The sequence below is a fragment of the Mesoplodon bidens genome (genome assembly GCF_964165515.1).
Source record: "Mesoplodon bidens genome assembly, chromosome: 5".
Taxonomy (NCBI): domain Eukaryota; kingdom Metazoa; phylum Chordata; class Mammalia; order Artiodactyla; family Ziphiidae; genus Mesoplodon; species Mesoplodon bidens.
Window position 1 is genome coordinate 47,972,849 of NC_138161.1, and position 17,439 is coordinate 47,990,287.

A 17,439-nucleotide genomic window follows, 5' to 3' on the forward strand; every position below is an offset into this window, starting at 1 on the left:
ATAGGTCCCATTTGTTTATTTTTGTTTTTATTTCCATTTCTCTAGGAGGTGGGGCAAAAAGGATCTTTCTGTGCTTTATGCCATAGAGTGTCCTGCCTATGTTTTCCTCTCAGAGTTTTATAGTATCAGGCCTTACATTTAGGTCTTTAATCCGTTTCGAGTTTATTTTTGTGTATGGTGATAGGGAGTGTTCTAATTTCATTTTTTTACCTGTAGCTGTCCAGTTTTCCCAGCACCACTTATTGAAGAGGCTATCTTTTCTCCATTATATATATCTTGCCTTCTTTATCAAAAATAAGGTGACCATATGTGTGTAGGTTTATCTCTGGGCTTTCTATCCTGTTCCATTGATCTATATTTCTGTTTTTGTGCCAGTACCATACTGTCTTGATTACTGTAGCTTTGTAGTATAGTCTGAAGTCCAGGAGCCCGATTCCTCCAGCTCCATTTTTCTTTCTCAACATTGCTTTGGTTATTTGGGGTATTTTGTGTTTCCACACAAATTGTGAAATTTTTTGTTCTAGTTCTGTGAAAAATGCCATTGGTAGTTTGATAGGGATTGCATTGAATCTGTAGATTGCTTTGGGTTTTATAGTCATTTTCACAATTGATTCTTCCAATCCAAGAACATGGTATATCTCTCCATCTGTTTGTGTCATCTTTAATTTCTTTCATCAGTGTCTTACAGTTTTTTGCATACAGGTCTTTTGCCTCCTTAGGAAGGTTTATTCCTAGGTATTTTATTCTTTTTGCTGCAATGGTAAATGGGAGTGTTTCCTTAATTTCTCTTTCAAATTTTTCATCCTTAGTGTATAAGAATGCAAGAGATTTCTGTGCATTAATTTTGTACCCATCTACTTTACCAAATTCATTGATTAGCTATAGTAGTTTCTGGTAGCATCTTTAGGATTCTCTATGTATAGTGTCATATCATCTGCAAACAGTGACAGCTTTACTTCTTCTTTTCCAATTTGGATTCCATTTATTTCTTTTCCTTCTCTGATTGCTGTGGCTAAAACTTCCAAAACTATGTTGAATAATAGTGGTGAGAGTTGACAGCCTTGTCTCTCTCATTCCTGATCTTAGTGGAAATGGTTTCAGTTTTTCACCATTGAGAATGATGTTGGCTGTGGGGTTGTCATATATGGCCTTTATTATGTGGAGGTAAGTTCCCTCTATTACTACTTTCTGGAGGGGTTTTTATCATAAGTCAGTGTTGAATTTTGTTGAAAGCTTTTTGTGCATCTATTGAGATGATCATATGGTTTTTCTCCTTCAGTTTGTTAATATTATATATCACATTGATTGATTTGTGTATATTGAAGAATCCTTATGTTCCAGGGATAAACCCCACTTGATCACAGTGTCTGATCCTTTTAATGTGCTGTTGGATTCTGTTTGCTTGTATTTTGTTAAGGATTTTTGCATCCATGTTCATCAGTGATATCGGCCTGTAGTATTCTTTCTTTGTGATATCTTTGTCTGGTTTTGGTATCAGGGTGATGGTGGCCTTATAGAATGAGTTTGGGAGTATTCCTCCCTCTGCTAAATTTTGGAAGAGTTTCAGAATGATAAGTGTTAGCTCTTCTCTTAATGTTTGATAGAATTTTTCTGTGAAGCCATATGGTCCTGGGCTTTTGTTTTTTGGAAGGTATATAATCACAGTTTCAATTTCAGTGCTTGTGATTGGTCTGCTTATATTTTCTGTTTCTTCCTGGTTCAGTCTAGGAGGGTTGTGCTTTTCTAAGAATTTGTCCATTTCTTCCAGGTTGTCCATTTTATTGGCATAGAGTTGCTTGTAGTAATCTCTCATGATCCTTTGTAATTCTGCAGTGTCAGTTGTTACTTCTCCTTTTTCATTTCTAATTCTATTGATTTGAGTCTTCTCCCTTTTTTTCTTGATGAATCTGGCTAATGGTTTATCAATTTTGTTTATCTTCTCAAAGAACGAGCTTTTAGTTTTATTAATCATTGCTATCGTTTCTTTCATTTCTTTTTCTTTTATTTCTGATCTGATCTTTATGATTTCTTTCCTTCTGCTAACTTTGGGGGTTTTTTGTTCTTCTTTCTCTAATTGCTTTAGGTGTAAGGTTAGGTTGTTTATTTGAGATGTTTGTTGTTTTATGAGGTAGGTTGGTATTGCTATAAACTTCCCTCTTAGAACTGCTTTTGCTGCATCCCATAGGCTTTGGATCATCGTGTTTTCATTGTCATTTGTTTGTAGATATTTTTTGATTTCTTCAGTGTTCTCTTGGTTATTTAGTAGTGTATTTTTAGCCTCCATGTGTTTGTATTTTTTACAGATTTTTCCTGTAATTGATATCTAGTCTCATAGCATTGTGGTCAGAAAAGATACTTGTTACGATTTCAATTTTCTTAAATTTACCAAGACTTGATTTGTGACTCAAGGTATGATCTATCCTGAAGAATGTTCCATGAGCACTTGAGAAGAAAGCGTATTCTGTTGTTTTTGGATGGAATGTCCTATAAATATCAATTAAGTCCATCTTGTTTAATGTATCATTTAAAGCTTGTGTTTCCTTATTTATTTTCATTTTGGATGATCTGTCCATTGGTGAAAGTGGGGTGTTAACGTCCCCTACTATGATTGTGTTACTGTCGATTTCCCCTTTTATGGCTGTTAGTATTTGCCTTATGTATTGAGGTGCTCCTATGTTGGGTGCATAAATACTTACAATTGTTATATCTTCCTGGATTAATCCCTTGATCATTATGTAGTGTCCTTCTTTGTCTCTTGTAATAGTTTTTATTTTAAAGTCTATTTTGCCTGATATGAGAATTGCTACTCCAGCTTTCTTTTGATTTCCATTTGCCTCGAATATCTTTTTTCCATCCCCTCACTTTCAGTCTGTATGTGTCCCTAGGTCTGAAGTGGGTCTCTTGTAGACAGCATATATACATGTCTTGTTTTTGTATCCATTCAGCCAGTCTATGTCTTTTGGTTGGACCATTTAATCCATTTACATTTAAGGTAGTTATCGATATGTATGTTCTTATTACCATTTTCTTAATTGTTTTCGGTTTGTTATTGTAAGTCTTTTCCTTCTCTTGTGTTTCTTGCTTAGAGAAGTTCCTTTAGCATTTGTTGTAAAGCTGGTTTGGTGGTGCTGAATTCTCTTAGCTTTTGCTTGTCTGTAAAGGTTTTAATTTCTCTGTCAAATCTGAATGAGATACTTGCTGGGTAGAGTAATCTTGGTTGTAGGTTTTTCCCTTTCATCACTTTAAATATGTCATTCCCTTCCACTCCCTGCCACTCCCTTCTGGCTTGCAGAGTTTCTGCTGAAAGATCAGCTGTTAACCTTATGGGGATTTCCTTGTATGTTATTTGTTGCTTTTCCCTTGCTGCTTTAAAATTTTTTCTTTGTATTTAATTTTTGATAGTTTGATTAATATGTGTCTTGGCATGTTTCTCCTTGGATTTATCCTGTATGGTACTCTCTGGGCTTCCTGGACTTGATTGACTATTTCTTTACCCATATTAGGGAATTTTTCAACTATAATCTCTTCAAATATTTTCTTAGTCCCTTCTTTTTCTCTTCTTCTTCTGGGACCCCTATAACTCCAGTGTTGGTGTATTTAATGTTGTCCCAGAGGTCTCTGAGAGTGTCCTCAAGTCTTTTCATTCTTTTTCTTTATCCTGCTCTGTGGTAGTTATTTCCACTATTTTATCTTCCTGGTCACTTATCCGTTCTTCTTCCTCAGTTATTCTGCTATTGATTCCTTCTAAAGAATTTTTAATTTCATTTATTGTGTTGTTCATCATTGTTTGTTTGCTCTTTAGTTCTTCTAGGTCCTTGTTAAACGTTTCTTGTATTTTCTCCATTCTCATTCCAAGATTTTGGATCATTTTTACTATCATTACTCTGAATTCTTTTTCAGGTAGTCTTCCTATTCCCTCTTCATTTGTTTGGTCTGGTGGGTTTTTACCTTGCTCCTTCATCTGCTGTGTGTTTCTCTGTCTTCTCATTTTGCTTAACTTACTGTGTTTGGGATCTCCTTTTCTCAGGCTGCAGGTTCGTAGTTCCCATTGTTTTTGGTGTCTGCTCCCAGTGGGTAAGATTGGTTCAGTGAGTTGTATAGGCCTCCTGGTGGAGGGTACTGGTGCTGTGTTTTGGTGGATGAGGCTGGATCTTGTCTTTCTGGTGGGCAGCAGTGCATCCGGTGCTGTGTTTTGGGGTGTCTGTGACCTTATTATGAATTTAGGCAGCCTCTCTGCTAATGGGTGGGGTTGTGTTCCTTTCTTGCTAGCTTTTTGGCATAGGGTGTCCAGCACTGTACCTTGCTGGTTGTTGAGTGGAGCTGGGTCGTAGCATTAAGATGGAGATCTCTGGGAGAGCTTTCACCGTTTGATATTATGTGGGGCCGGGAGGTCTCTGGTGGAACAATGTCCTGAACTTGGCCCTCCCACCTCAGAGGCTCAGGCCTGACACCCGGCCAGAGCACCAAGACCCTGTCAGCCACACGGCCAGGTATGCGGGGAGTTTCTTGCCTTGGGAAGAAACTCCTTCCAAAGTCTGAGGTCTTCTGCCAGCGTTCAGCAGGTGTTCTGTTGGAGTTGTTCCACGTGTAAATGTAATTTTGATGTATTTGTGGGGAGAAAGGTGATCTCCACATCTTACTCCTCCGCCATCTTGAAGGCACCTCTAACCTGTCTTTTACTTCAGTGGGTCTTAGTGAAGAACTCAAAAGGGTAGAGGGGGAATTATTTTTCCTTCCCTATACTATGCTCCCCACTCTGGATTATTTTGAAACAAATCCCAAACATCTAATTATTTCATTTTTTAATATTTTCAGAATATATCTCTAAAAGATAAGGTTTTGTTTGTAAATATACATCACAATACCATTAACATACCCAAACAAGAGGAATAATTCTTTCATATTGTGAAATATCACAGTGTTCAAATTTCCCTGATTTTCATATTTTCTGTCTATCTCTCTTACAGTGTCTTCAAATCAGGATTCAAATAAGATAATGCTTTGCACTCTATGGAAATGTTTAAATTTCTTTAACTTAAAATTTCCCCTCTATATTTCCCCTGTACGTTGTTCGTTAATGAAAGCAAGTTGTTTGTTATACAGAATCCTCACAATATTGATTTTGCTGGTTGCACATTTGTTGTCACTTTATTATTTTGTTTTGTTTTCAAATGTGTGAGATATATATATATATATATATATATATATATATATATATATATATATACAGAACTTGAAGAAATTTAATGTTTTTATATTAATTCAGTAGTGTGACATATATGTCAGTATAAAAACATTTAGAAGCAGAAACAGAATAACACATTTTTATTCTTGCCATCAAAAAGCAGGGGACCTTATTTACAAAACAAACAAACTAACAGACAGAGAACAAACTTATAGTTACCAAAGGGGAAGGGGGAGAAGGATAAATTAGGAGTTTGGGATTAGCAGATACATATTACTATATATAAAGTAGATAAACAACACAGGGAACTGTCTTCAGTGTGTTATAATAAACTACAATGGAAAAGAATCTGAAAAAGAATACATACATGTTTTTATATATATACACACACACACACACACACACACACATATATAAAATCTGAATCACTTTGTTGTATACCAGAAACTAACACAATATTATAAATCAACTATACTTAAGTTAAAAAAAAAAAAAAGCAGGGGACCTTTGGGCAACCGTCTCCACTAAAAACAACAGCTCCTTTGAAGTCCCCATAGCTGCTGCTACCAGTTATAGTGCTCATGTTAGTGACTATGTTTGGAGAGAGTAGTACATTTGTTTATTCTATAAATACCCATTGGGCACTCTCTTCAAGGGGCTGGGGATACAGAGATAAACAAAACAACATGTCTCAGCTCTTGAGGAGCTTATACATGAGTGGGAAAGAGAAGGCAGAAAAGAAGCCATGATAAACAGGCTTGTCCACCTCACCTGTACTTCCTAGTGTGGGTGCCCACTGCTTATCCTCCTGATTCAGTACACATCTTCTCTTATAAGGTTCCAGAGAACATTGGTTCTCTTTCCTCACCATACATATCCTGTTCTCAGAGCTGGACTCCTGAAGTCTTGCTTCTTCATTTCTGGATCAACTGTGTCATAGGGCCTATTTCTTATTTATTGATAATACTGAAGTAATTATTTAGATAGCTAACCAGATGGGCTTGAGCTTTGCAGGTTTTCGAGGTCTTCACTGTTCCCTATTGTATACACCCAGCCTGCTCCTGTCATTTACCTTACCCTGCTGGCCCCTGAAGGCATTTAAGGCTGCAACACCCTCCCTGCCACATGCCCTTTTATGTTTTGGATATATTTTAAATGAAAATAATTGTTTATAAATACACCATCTACAAGAAAGTATGAATTAGCTATCATCATTTAATAAAAGCAGAATTTGAACATTGTTTCTGAAACATTTTGGAATTTGGGTTCATCTGAATTGCCTATGATTGTATGTTTGTCCTTTTTTCCCTCTCTCACCCTTGTATGGTATATCTGAAGTCCAAAGAAGCTAACCAGCTCTCTTTGGGTTCTTTGCATGCTTTGGTGAGTTCTGAGCGTTCAGTCATGGTACAAGAAAAGTTCATTCTGAAGCTACAAACCTCTTTGGATTCCTGAGGCTTCTTTCTGGAACTGGAAGTGGAAACTGAGTGACTGCCCCACATGTTCCCTAACAAACAAAATAAAATCAATTTGAAAAATACAGGCTTATTCACAGGAGACAAAGAGGTATGTTTTAAGATTAAACCCTTCTAGTCTAGAAGAGAATTTATTTCTTGCCATCCAGAGGTTTTTTTCAGGATGAAGTTTTATCTGATTTGCTCTGCTTTGTTATTGAGGCATGCCTCACTTAGATTTCAACACAGGTGAAAATTAAGGAGTGATTTTTTCCCCCTTCCAACATTTTTGTTATTTTGTGCCTCTTTGTTTATTGATAAAAATCTTATCTTTCAAAGGAATGTTGAGAGTAAGCCACTGAATTCTTCTACATGAAGAAGCCACAGGGGGGTTCTCCATCTTTGTCTCTGTAAATAAACACATAAAAAGACCATTCATTTAATCTAAGTGCTGTCCTAATGGCTTAATGCTATCATGTTTGGAAGTATGTGTATAAAACAGCTGGAGTGTTCTTGAGTAGATTATTAGCTGGAATTTGATTAATCGACAAATCTGTTTAGAGTAAGAAGTAATTTGACATAAAGCAAATGACAGATGTGCCCCACAGGGAAATGGTCTTTTTAATTGCCACTTATATTTGGTCCTCACTAACGGCATTACTGATGAATATTGCATTTTGAGATCTCTCTGATATCTTTGAAGGAAATGTTTACTAAACAGTGTTGTGACAGCCACACATGATTCTCTTTTTTCCTAACTTTTTTCTTTACATATATATATACATATACATATACATATATACATATATATATTTATATATATATGTGTATATATATATATGTTCCAGTGTTTGTTATGGCATGAAATGCCTTGAATGTCATATGTACTGAGAACAAAAAAAAAAGCATAATATAAAGTGACAAACTGTGAGGTAGAAATTAATTATTTTGAAGAAAACACGTACTCAGCCTCATAAATCCTGCAAATATGTTTCTTCTGAAACATCTTCTGAAGATATAAATTACCTGTTCACCAGGCATCTCAAATATTTCACGCTGTCATCAGGAAAGTCATGGAAATAAATGGGAAAATACTATGGGCATAATGTATTATGCATGATAAATAGGGAGGATACATGAGGAAGTGAGAATTGGCGAGTAGAAATTGAGTTGAATAGGAGAAATTGTTATGGAATTCTCACGTACTCCTAACCAACCAAATTATTAAAGGGGAATTTGACAAAGTGAACTTTGGATTCCACAGTGTTAAACAAGTCAAACTTGTCTACGTAAGGCCAGTACTATAAGCATTATGAACTATTGCCAAATTCGTCATGTGGTGGGAAAGGTGAGCCAGGATTCTGAATTTGGACTCTAAGTCTTGTGTGAGATTATACAGAGAGAGGAGGTTTCAGACCTTTCAGAGAAAGAGCAACAGAAGCAGTGTTTTGGAACATCAGTGATGATAGGCCATCAAAATCTGAATTTGTTGGGGAAAAGGAAATATACTGAAATTATATTGACAATGGCAAAATATTCTTTCAAGAAAATGTTATGTTTGAGTATGTTTTTGGTGATATGTTAGAATTTTTTTTGTCAGAAGTAACACATCTCTAAAACTAAAGCCTAAGTCAGTGGGAAAGTCTGATTCATGTTATGAACTTTACATACTTTTTAACATCATGTTTTAAATGAGGTCAGATTCAAGATTAGTCCCAGGCAAAGTTATGAAGTAAGAAATGGGTACTCTCCTTCATTGCTCATGATAGTATAAATAGTCTATTTGTAGAATGCAATTTAGCTACAGTTTTCAAAATCCTTAAAAGTTTTGTAACTTTTGACCCAGCAATTCCACACCTAAAAATTTATTCTAAGGCAACAATCAGGAGGGTGTAAAAATTAACTGGAGTATGAGGCTATTCATCATAGTGTACTTTGTAAGAGTGAAAAAGTAGAAGGAACCTAAATGCCCACAATAGTGAGCTTGTTAAATAAATTACGTCTATATGACACAGTAACATTCATGTACTTAAAAATTACGGTGTTGAGGAGTAGTTGGTGATTTAGGAAAATGTTCATGATGTTTTTATTAGTGAAAATGTAGGGTACAAAAACTATGCAAAGTATGAATTGAGAGAGTTATTTTTAGCTTTTTAAATAGTTAATGTTTCTTATGTTTTTTAACTTTAAAATCCCATTTTTGGATCATTCTCTCCTCCAGTGCCTTGACCCATCCTGTTTTATATCTACTCTCTCTAGGATAATCCGAAAGCTCTCAAGCTTATTTTTGCTTCCCCTATCAAAATTGACTTCTTTTATATACTATTCTCCAAAGCTGGGCTAAGTGAAAAGAACTAATCCAGAAGCTAATTTATGAGAAGATATTAATGGAAAATAATAAATTAAAATGTAACAACTTTTTCTACATTTTAGTCACTTATTCAACAAATATTTATTATACTTTTCCATGCTCTTGGCCCTACAGAAGGAACTGTGAACAAAACAAATCAAAAGTCCACTGAATCCCTTTAGGCAAGAAGATGTGATTAGTGTGGGGATCTTGTGACACTGGCAGGCCCAAGGAACAGTGGAGTCTTTTGGTGCACTTAAAAACCATCATTTTGCGTGAGTCTTAACTTTGAGTATGTGGTAGGCTGTGCTTTTCATAATATCATTGCATTAACCTTTCTGTTTATGATTCCCAAAAGGGGGAAATAGGTCTCCATGGTTTGGGGGGGAAAAAAAGTTTTTGAGTACTATAGTGTCCAGCTCGGTGTTACAGTGTTAGATCATTACGACATTCAGCCAATACCCCTACTCTGAAGCAAATAAGATACAACCAGGCCTAGATAATGATCCTTCACTTGTGCCTGCTCTGTATTCTCAGTTGTCATTGCATCTGTAACACAACATTGCACTTGTTTTTGTGTCTTTGTTCCCCATACTGAAGGGTATGTCCCTTGAAAGTTTTTATTCATCATCACATCCTTAGCACCCAGCATAGGGTCCAGTTAGGTACCTTCCTGGCAATCCATAAAATGCCCAGTGGTGTGGCACAGAGTATACAAATGAACTAATTTGAAGAAAGGCAAATTTGAAGAAAGATGCTAATGCTTACTGAGTGTCAGACACGATACTTAGCACTTTTTTTTTTTTTTTTTTTGTGGTACGCGGGCCTCTCACTGCTGTGGCCTCTCCTGTTGCGGAGCACAGGCTCCGGACGTGCAGGCTCAGCGGCCATGGCTCACGGGCCCAGCCGCTCCGCGGCATGTGGAATCTTCCCAGACCGGGGCACGAACCCGTGTCCCCTGCATCGGCAGGTGGACTCTCAACCACTGCGCCACCAGGGAAGCCCAACTTAGCACTTTTTTACGCATTATATAATTTAGTAATTGTAAGAACTTGTGAGATCCATATCATTTTTTTTAACAGATAGTGAAACTGAGAATTACAGAAACTAAGTACTTCGTTCAAGGTCAAATAGCTAGTAGGACCAGATGAGAGGATGGGACCATGCTTCAAACTCTTGTTGGTTCTGACTCCAGGGTCTATGCTTTTAACTCCAATACCCTACACCCTTCCAAGGAAAGGCCTTTCTGTGCAGTGATATTTACTCATCATTTGTGCCAGACATCTCCCATTGTCATGGCTGGCCAAAGCCGTTTGGCTTCATCTTCTCATGAGGAATAATATACGTTTGCCAGGAAAGTTTACGTACAAGTCACAAATTCAGGATACAGCTTAATTCTAATGTTCCACCTTGATTTCCATTTATGAGGCAAAATTTTCTATTTTGATATGGTTTAATGACTCTTCTTCCTCTTTACATTTTATAGTCAGATGGAACAGAAGTTTGAGGTTGCCTTTCCACATTCAGTCTTTGGCTTCCTGTTTTATAGGGCTGTTAAGCTAGTAACTATGAGCCAGTTAGATATATTTATCCAGGGCTTACTGTATGTCCTGCATTCTCCTAGGGCAATGCGGGCTGTTGGATAATTACAGTCCTTAATATCCTTTTGACTGACCTTTTATAATGTTGCAACGGCAGTGTCAGTACCACAGAATGAACACCTGAATCATCTATAGATTACTTTATGAGGGTCTTATCTTTTCAATTGTATTGTAATTATGTCTTAAATTTCTTTAGATTTCCCACAATACCAAGCACAAGGCTTGAGCACCTAGTAATGATTCTGGGGAGAACAGTGCCGAATATGTTATCAGGAGAGCTAGCTTCTGGTCTGGCTCTGCTGCTGTTTAGCAGCAAGATTTGGAGGTTTCTAGCTGAGTCTTGATAGGCCTCACTTTTCACTATTCAAAAATTAGAGGGTTGGTCTAGATTGCTACGTCTTTTCTGATTTAAATTTAGGATTCAGAGATCTCCATAATTCTTTATGATTATCTGATAGATTGATTCACTGTGATGGAATAAACAAGAATAGAAAAGTTGTAAATTGACCTGGATTTACAAAGATGATAAGTTCAGGTTTGAATATGTGACATTGAAGAAGCAATAGGATGTACCTAAATCTAGATATACTTTAAGAATGGAAATACTGCAGACTTGGATTTGAAGTTGGTGGTTGAGGTGCTGTCATTCTCACTGACCTCTTTTGATAGTGTGGGTTAGAATCATAGGCTTGAAGTAAAAGTTGCTTATTCGTAACAATCACATAATCACAGATTTTTAGATCTGAGACACACAAATGATGTAAGCCTGTCCTATTTTTTTTTTTACATACAAGATTGGAGAAATGGAATTTGCCCAGGGTTACTAACACACGAGCTGCAGATCCAGTCTGCAGACCAGAGTCCCCGATCTCCAAGTTCCCAGTTCATTCTTCACTGTGCTCGTTCTGTTTCCTTTTAGACTGCTTTTTAACATTTGTAGTATTCTTTTGTGAGCAGTAAATTCACTAATCATTGTATATACACATACACACCCAATATTATTTGTAAAGTTTAGTTCAGCTTTCTGGGAAGGAACAGCAATAAAATAGCATCATCACTCTATCCAAATTTTAACCTCTATAATTAAATGGTTTTGTATAGAAACCACTGAATTGTGCAGTTACAAGGGTATGGTTTTGTGACATCTGTTGAAAGTTAAGTTATGATGTACAGTCCTAAATGGGTTTTTTGGTATCCTTGTGAGGTAATCGCTCTGCATCCCCACCCAGACCCTATTAGGTCTGAGGTATATGAACACTAGGCTGATCACATTGTGATTTTCTGTAGAATTATAATATCAAATATGTGTTTGTGGTGGTCTCCATTTTGTTCTAACAAAGAACTGGATACCGATGACAAAGGTCAAATGGAGATCTGGCATCCATTTCACAACTTGCAAGACATAGCCTTGAGAGTATGTAATACATATAACTCCTTGCCAGAAAACTGAAAGGAAATGATTGCATTTGAGTACAATGCATTCTACAACAATAGTTTAGTGTGCATGAAATTTAAAACTGCTGGCTTTCCAAATATGATTTTTAAAAAGTAGACTTAGTTTATTTATTTTTAAAAAACCTTATGCCCACTGTGTTATGCTTCATGGGATATTCTTAAAAGCTGAGGTTTAAGACCAAAGAAATTGAAAAGCCTAATGGCAATAGTTGCAAGATATTGAATTCTCTAGTAAAGTACTCTAGTTTAATGTGTTTATTGAGTTCTCCTGAATGTTTTATTTTCATAAGTATTTCATGTATTAAGTTTTTGTACCATATTGGTGCCTTTTTTTCCTATCTATCATGATCTCATAGTGCCCTGGAAGCATTAGTATCAAATCATGAAAGTCTACAGTGGTGTCTCTGTTTTACACATGCACAAATGAGTTGGGGTTTTATGTCAGTGATGAACACATCTACCTACTTCACCTAGGATCTAGCACAGGACCTGGCATGTAGCAGGCATTTAATTAATTGGGGCGTTTTTTGTTTGTATTTAGTTTGGGGGTTTTTTGGGTTTTGTTTTAGTGAATGAATGAATGGCAAGCAGCACTAAATAGCTAACTAGTTAGTTAAACTACCTAAAAAATTAGATAGATTAATACACTTATTCATTTATATATTTAAATTTATATATTTATATTTCAGGGGAGTATCCAAAGCCTCTAGAAAGAAGATTTGATGTTTTTTGAGAGAAGCCTTTGAAAGTAATCCAATATACTCAGTTAACAGGAGGGTCAAATATAGCTCAGTGTTTCACTCACCTTTCCTGGTGCCCATCTAGAAAACAGGCCTGTCATAGTAGAAAAGAGTTGATGATGGAAATCTTTCGTTATAAAGTTGCTTCAGCCAAAGGGACGGGGGAAACACTTTGTTCTTTACTAAGGTCTTAGTCTAAGGTATGGTCAAGGCAACAACCTTGAAGCTGGGTCCCTGCTGACTTTCCTGCAAAGGCCCTTCTGCCCCTTGAGCCACTATTCTATCTAGTCACATCTGCTTAGGACAGGAGCAAGAAATTAATTCTGCCTGTGACTCCTTCCTTCCTATGTCGCTCTTGAGAAGCTACCATTTGAAGTCCTGCTTTATGAAACCAGAATTAACAGTGCTAATCTACTTGGCCAAGATATTATGAAAAGTAATTTAAAGCTTTAAAAAAATCCATAGTTGAAGTCACATTTTTAGACAGAGTTGCCATACCAATATTTGTTTCCCACTTCAGTGGTTTCAAGGCCAGAAATGCAGTAATATATATGGTTCGTATACATGGTTCGTTTCAGTGTTCTAAAAAAGAAAGCATGGTTTCAAAAAAAGGAAACTCTTTTTTTTTTTTCCTTCACAGCCTTTTCCCCCATTGAAACTGAAAAAGGAAAAAAATTATGCAAGCTTTTTTGAAAGTACAGACAAAATTGGCATTTCACTTATGGGAAAATTTTGCAAAATTGCACTGACTAAAAGTGATTTTTGTTTTGGCTTTCCTGTGAAGCCATCCAGAAAGGCCAAAAATTACTGGCATTGCTTTTGTATAAAACCTTTCACATAGACGCCACTTGTAATTCAGCCAAGTACATAATTCAGGTCATCAGTGACACACACATCCACACATTGGAGCTGGTCAGTGAACAGAAGGTTGTCATGAAATGTCGCTATAATTATTTTATGGACAGACCAAACTGCACAGATTACAGCGAAGGAAACTTTGCATTAACGCGCTTGGGAACAGGGTTTCCTGAGCTGTTCCCTGCCCCCACCCTCCTGCAGTGGGAAAGCCAACTGTTTACTGATTATGACAGCGACATCACTTGGCAAACATTTTGGCCTAAACTCAATGTGTGACATCAGTCTCCTTTAGGGTTTTCCACATAAAATGAATTCTCCGAAGAAAACACAGAAATTGAGCCTTAATTTGAAATCCATTATTACACCCTCTAAGGTCTCATTAACTATCTCAATCGTGTATTTCTTAATTTTTATTTTCTTTCCAAGTAGATATTATCTAACACTAAAAATACGATCACTAAACTTTCACAGTATTTTTCAGAGTTTCAATCAGATAGTCCTTTATAGTTATATTCACTCAAACCACGTTTATGGGGGTTATGATATTCTTTCTTTCTTTCTTTGTACTGAGGGTCACTGATTCGGGAGTGGCTTACATCACTTTGTTTGAGGAAGGAAGTAAACATTATTCTTTGACTCCTTAGAATAAATTAGTCTTGCTTTTGTGAAGGGTGGCTGCATGTTGGAGAGGAAGTACTCTCACTAAAGTTAGGTTTGTGTTCTGTCATTTGTTGTCAGAGAATGAGACACATGAATGGTATTTTACCTCTTGTGTAAGCACCTCCTCTGTATATATTTACCTGAAATTATTAGTTTCCCCCACCTCTTTGTTAGATGGTGTTCATTTAGTATTTTTATGCACACGGCCTTAAAGCAAGTGGAAGTCAGTTATGCCTCATGAGGCCCACAGTCTCCCTGCTACAAGCAGGGGGGCCAGGAAGGGCCAGTGCACCAGCAGTGCCAAGATATGGGAATTGTGATGTACAGATGGAGCCGGAGAATTGTCTGTGTATCATGTGAGTCAAGAAGAGCCTTAGCATTCTCACACCCGAAGAGTTCCATCTGGAAGCTGTTCCTGGGCAAACAGAAATAGCTGAATATTCCCATATCTTCTGGAGTGGCTAAACAGGGAATGAGAATCACTCCAGTCATTTTTTCCTATTTTTTGGTAATGGTTTGTTTACTTTCATTATTCTTCAAGACAAAATACCTTTGCGTCCTATATGGCTAAAAAATGTGATCTTTTAAATTCTCCCTCTTAAACTACTTTGATACATGTAGAAATACCGTTCTTAATATACTGATTCCTTGGTGTACAATTTACATTCATCCCACTATTTTCCTTTTCCTCTAGCCCGTGGCCTGTATTCCTAGTGCTCTTTTGTTCTCATATCTCAGTGTTGTTCCTCTTTGCTCTCTTGATTTAAATAATCTTCACCATCTGCCTACCAGCTTTACAGTGTTACTTCTGGGTAGCGCTCCTCAGCCTTCCTCCAGAAGATAGCAGAGAGACAATGGTGAATATTAGAACTATACCACCAACAGCCTTTCACATTTCCACCCTAAATCTGTATCCTCTTGCCTTCTCCATTAACGTGGTTAAGCCCCCGGGGCAGGGACCTCCAGTACCTCTTTGTTCTATGGCAGGCAGCACTCTGACCATGGTCAATAAATGGTCATAATAATGAGAGATGAAAGGAAGTGTCTGTGTTCAACAAGTTAGTGCCAAATAAGTTTTGGAGGCCAAATGAGGCCACAGGTGCCAAATCACAAGGGTTCGAAATAATATTTAATATGACATTGTCTCATTGAATAACAAATCTTATACTGTAAGGTCTGAGCCAAATCTTCCCTTGATGCCAGACTTATTTTGCTCCTTTAATCTGCCCCTGAAGATATTTCAGGTTCATGAGAGGCAAGGTAACAAGACCCCCTCTCTATGTAGTGAGTAGAAAACAAACCCCTGATGAATGTAGAAAAAGAAACTGGATGTGAGGGCCATTGAATCTCTAGTGTTCTGACGACTACCATGAAGTGCACTGAAAAGAAATGAAAGTTTGTCATTAGTGTAGCTATTATGTAACTTTGATTACCTAGTCAAAATATGAATTGTAAGTAATCAAATAAAACAGTTGAGACTACTAGTATTTTAGAAAAGGGAACTCACAGTATTTTTTTTTCTGTATTTTTCTGTGATTGTTAGAATCTAGCATCATTAGCTCTGTAACTCATAAGAGAAGTATACATGGAATAACAAAAGTGACATGAAGGTCCAGTAAAAATTTGACATTACTAAGATTGGTTATTTTCTATCTTTGCAGTATTAATAGAGAGGAGTCATTGTTCTTTCAATTTAATATGGATGTTCATACTTTCTATGGTAATTCAGAACAGAGGGTCAAAGTGGAGCAAAATAACCTGCTTTCCATATGGTTATAAAATGTTTACCAACCATTTTCTCCCTTTTTGTAGCCAAGCTTCTCTAAATACTAGTTCACATTTTAAGCTTCTATGTTCTCATTTCTTATTTATTCTTCAAAGTATTGCGATTTGGCTTCTGCCTTCACTGTTTTATTGAAAGGGCTCATTAAGTTCTTCAGTGTCTTCCTTGTTGCCATCTTGGGATATGTGGTCATCCTTTTCTGTATTATCTGGTGCTGTTTGCTCACTCTTTCTTGAAAGTCTTCCCTTGCTTGGTTCCTTGCTTTCTCTTCTAGTTCGTCTAATCCTCCACCATTCTTCATTCCTTCTCAGCTTCCTTTCTTGACCCATTTTTCTGGAGGAAAACCCTAACTTGATGGGTTGTTGTGCTGTTTTCTAGAGTTCCCATCTCAAAATTCTCTCTCCTCACCACACCAACACCCATAGCTTCAGCTATCACTGGCTGCAAATACACATCATCAGCCCAACCTTTTCCAGACCTATATTTCCAACAGTGGGTTGTCTGTTTAGACACATCCTTCTCCCCACTGAACATTGGAATACACCAGGTACCTCATGCTCAACTTGTCTAAAACAGGACCCCTTCCATCTTTTGAACTATCTCCCCAACCAGAAATCCTGCAGCAACAAAAAGCTGTGCCCCATTCCTGCTTTCTGTACCTTGGTGAAGAACGAGGAGTATAACTTCCTGTTTTCCTTGCTCTGCTCTCTAGTCACATTAGTCACTGATTCATATTGACTATGCGTCGTAAGTAATTCTTGTTATGCCCCATCCTCCCTAACCCTATAGCCGTTGGAACACATACCTGCCCCTGTCTTTCTTCCCGTCTTTCCTTAATGGTTCCTTAAGAAAGCATCCCTGATAACTCATTCTCCTTCTCATAATTTGTCATTTGCTCCTTCTTGCCAACAGTATAAAATCCAGCTGCTCGTGTCTAGCCTTTCCTTTTCTCACACCCTGTGCTGTAGCCATGTAGAAAGCTTGAGTTCCCTCAGTACCCATACTCTTGTCTTACCTCTATGCTGTGGCACTTACTCCTGCCCCTGCCTTGTACGTGGTCTCCATTCTTGTTGGCACAGGGACTAGACCCGTTACCTCCTCTCTGCAGCTTTCACAGGGCACTCCCTTGTAGAATCAGGTGCCCAGCATTTATGTTTCCACAGTCCTATCACACCTGGTTATTCTTGCATTGTATTGATATTATTTTTAAACATATCCTTTTCCTCACTCTGGACCATGAGATTTTTGAGACCAGAGGTTGTCATATTTACCTTGTATCCCTGTATCCTTTGGTATAATGCCCAGCGCATAGTGAGAGGTTAGTAAGAATTTGCAGAATAGGTCACTGTCTTG

General features: G+C 37.3%; 2 protein-coding genes across 4 annotated transcripts in view; one reads left to right on the top strand and one right to left on the bottom strand.

The window, feature by feature from the left end:
* CMSS1 (cms1 ribosomal small subunit homolog) overlaps window positions 1-17,439 on the top strand; it is a 396,516-nt gene that overhangs the window by 104,223 nt on the left and 274,854 nt on the right. The window lies entirely within an intron of this gene.
* LOC308617838 (filamin A-interacting protein 1-like) overlaps window positions 15,479-17,439 on the bottom strand; it is a 30,529-nt gene continuing 28,568 nt past the window's right edge. For both annotated transcript variants that reach the window (XM_081235237.1, XM_081235238.1), the window contains one exon: window positions 15,479-15,682. In XM_081235237.1, the coding sequence (XP_081091363.1) occupies window positions 15,550-15,682 (133 nt within the window). In that variant the 3' untranslated portion in view covers window positions 15,479-15,549. The remainder of the gene's footprint in view (window positions 15,683-17,439) is intronic.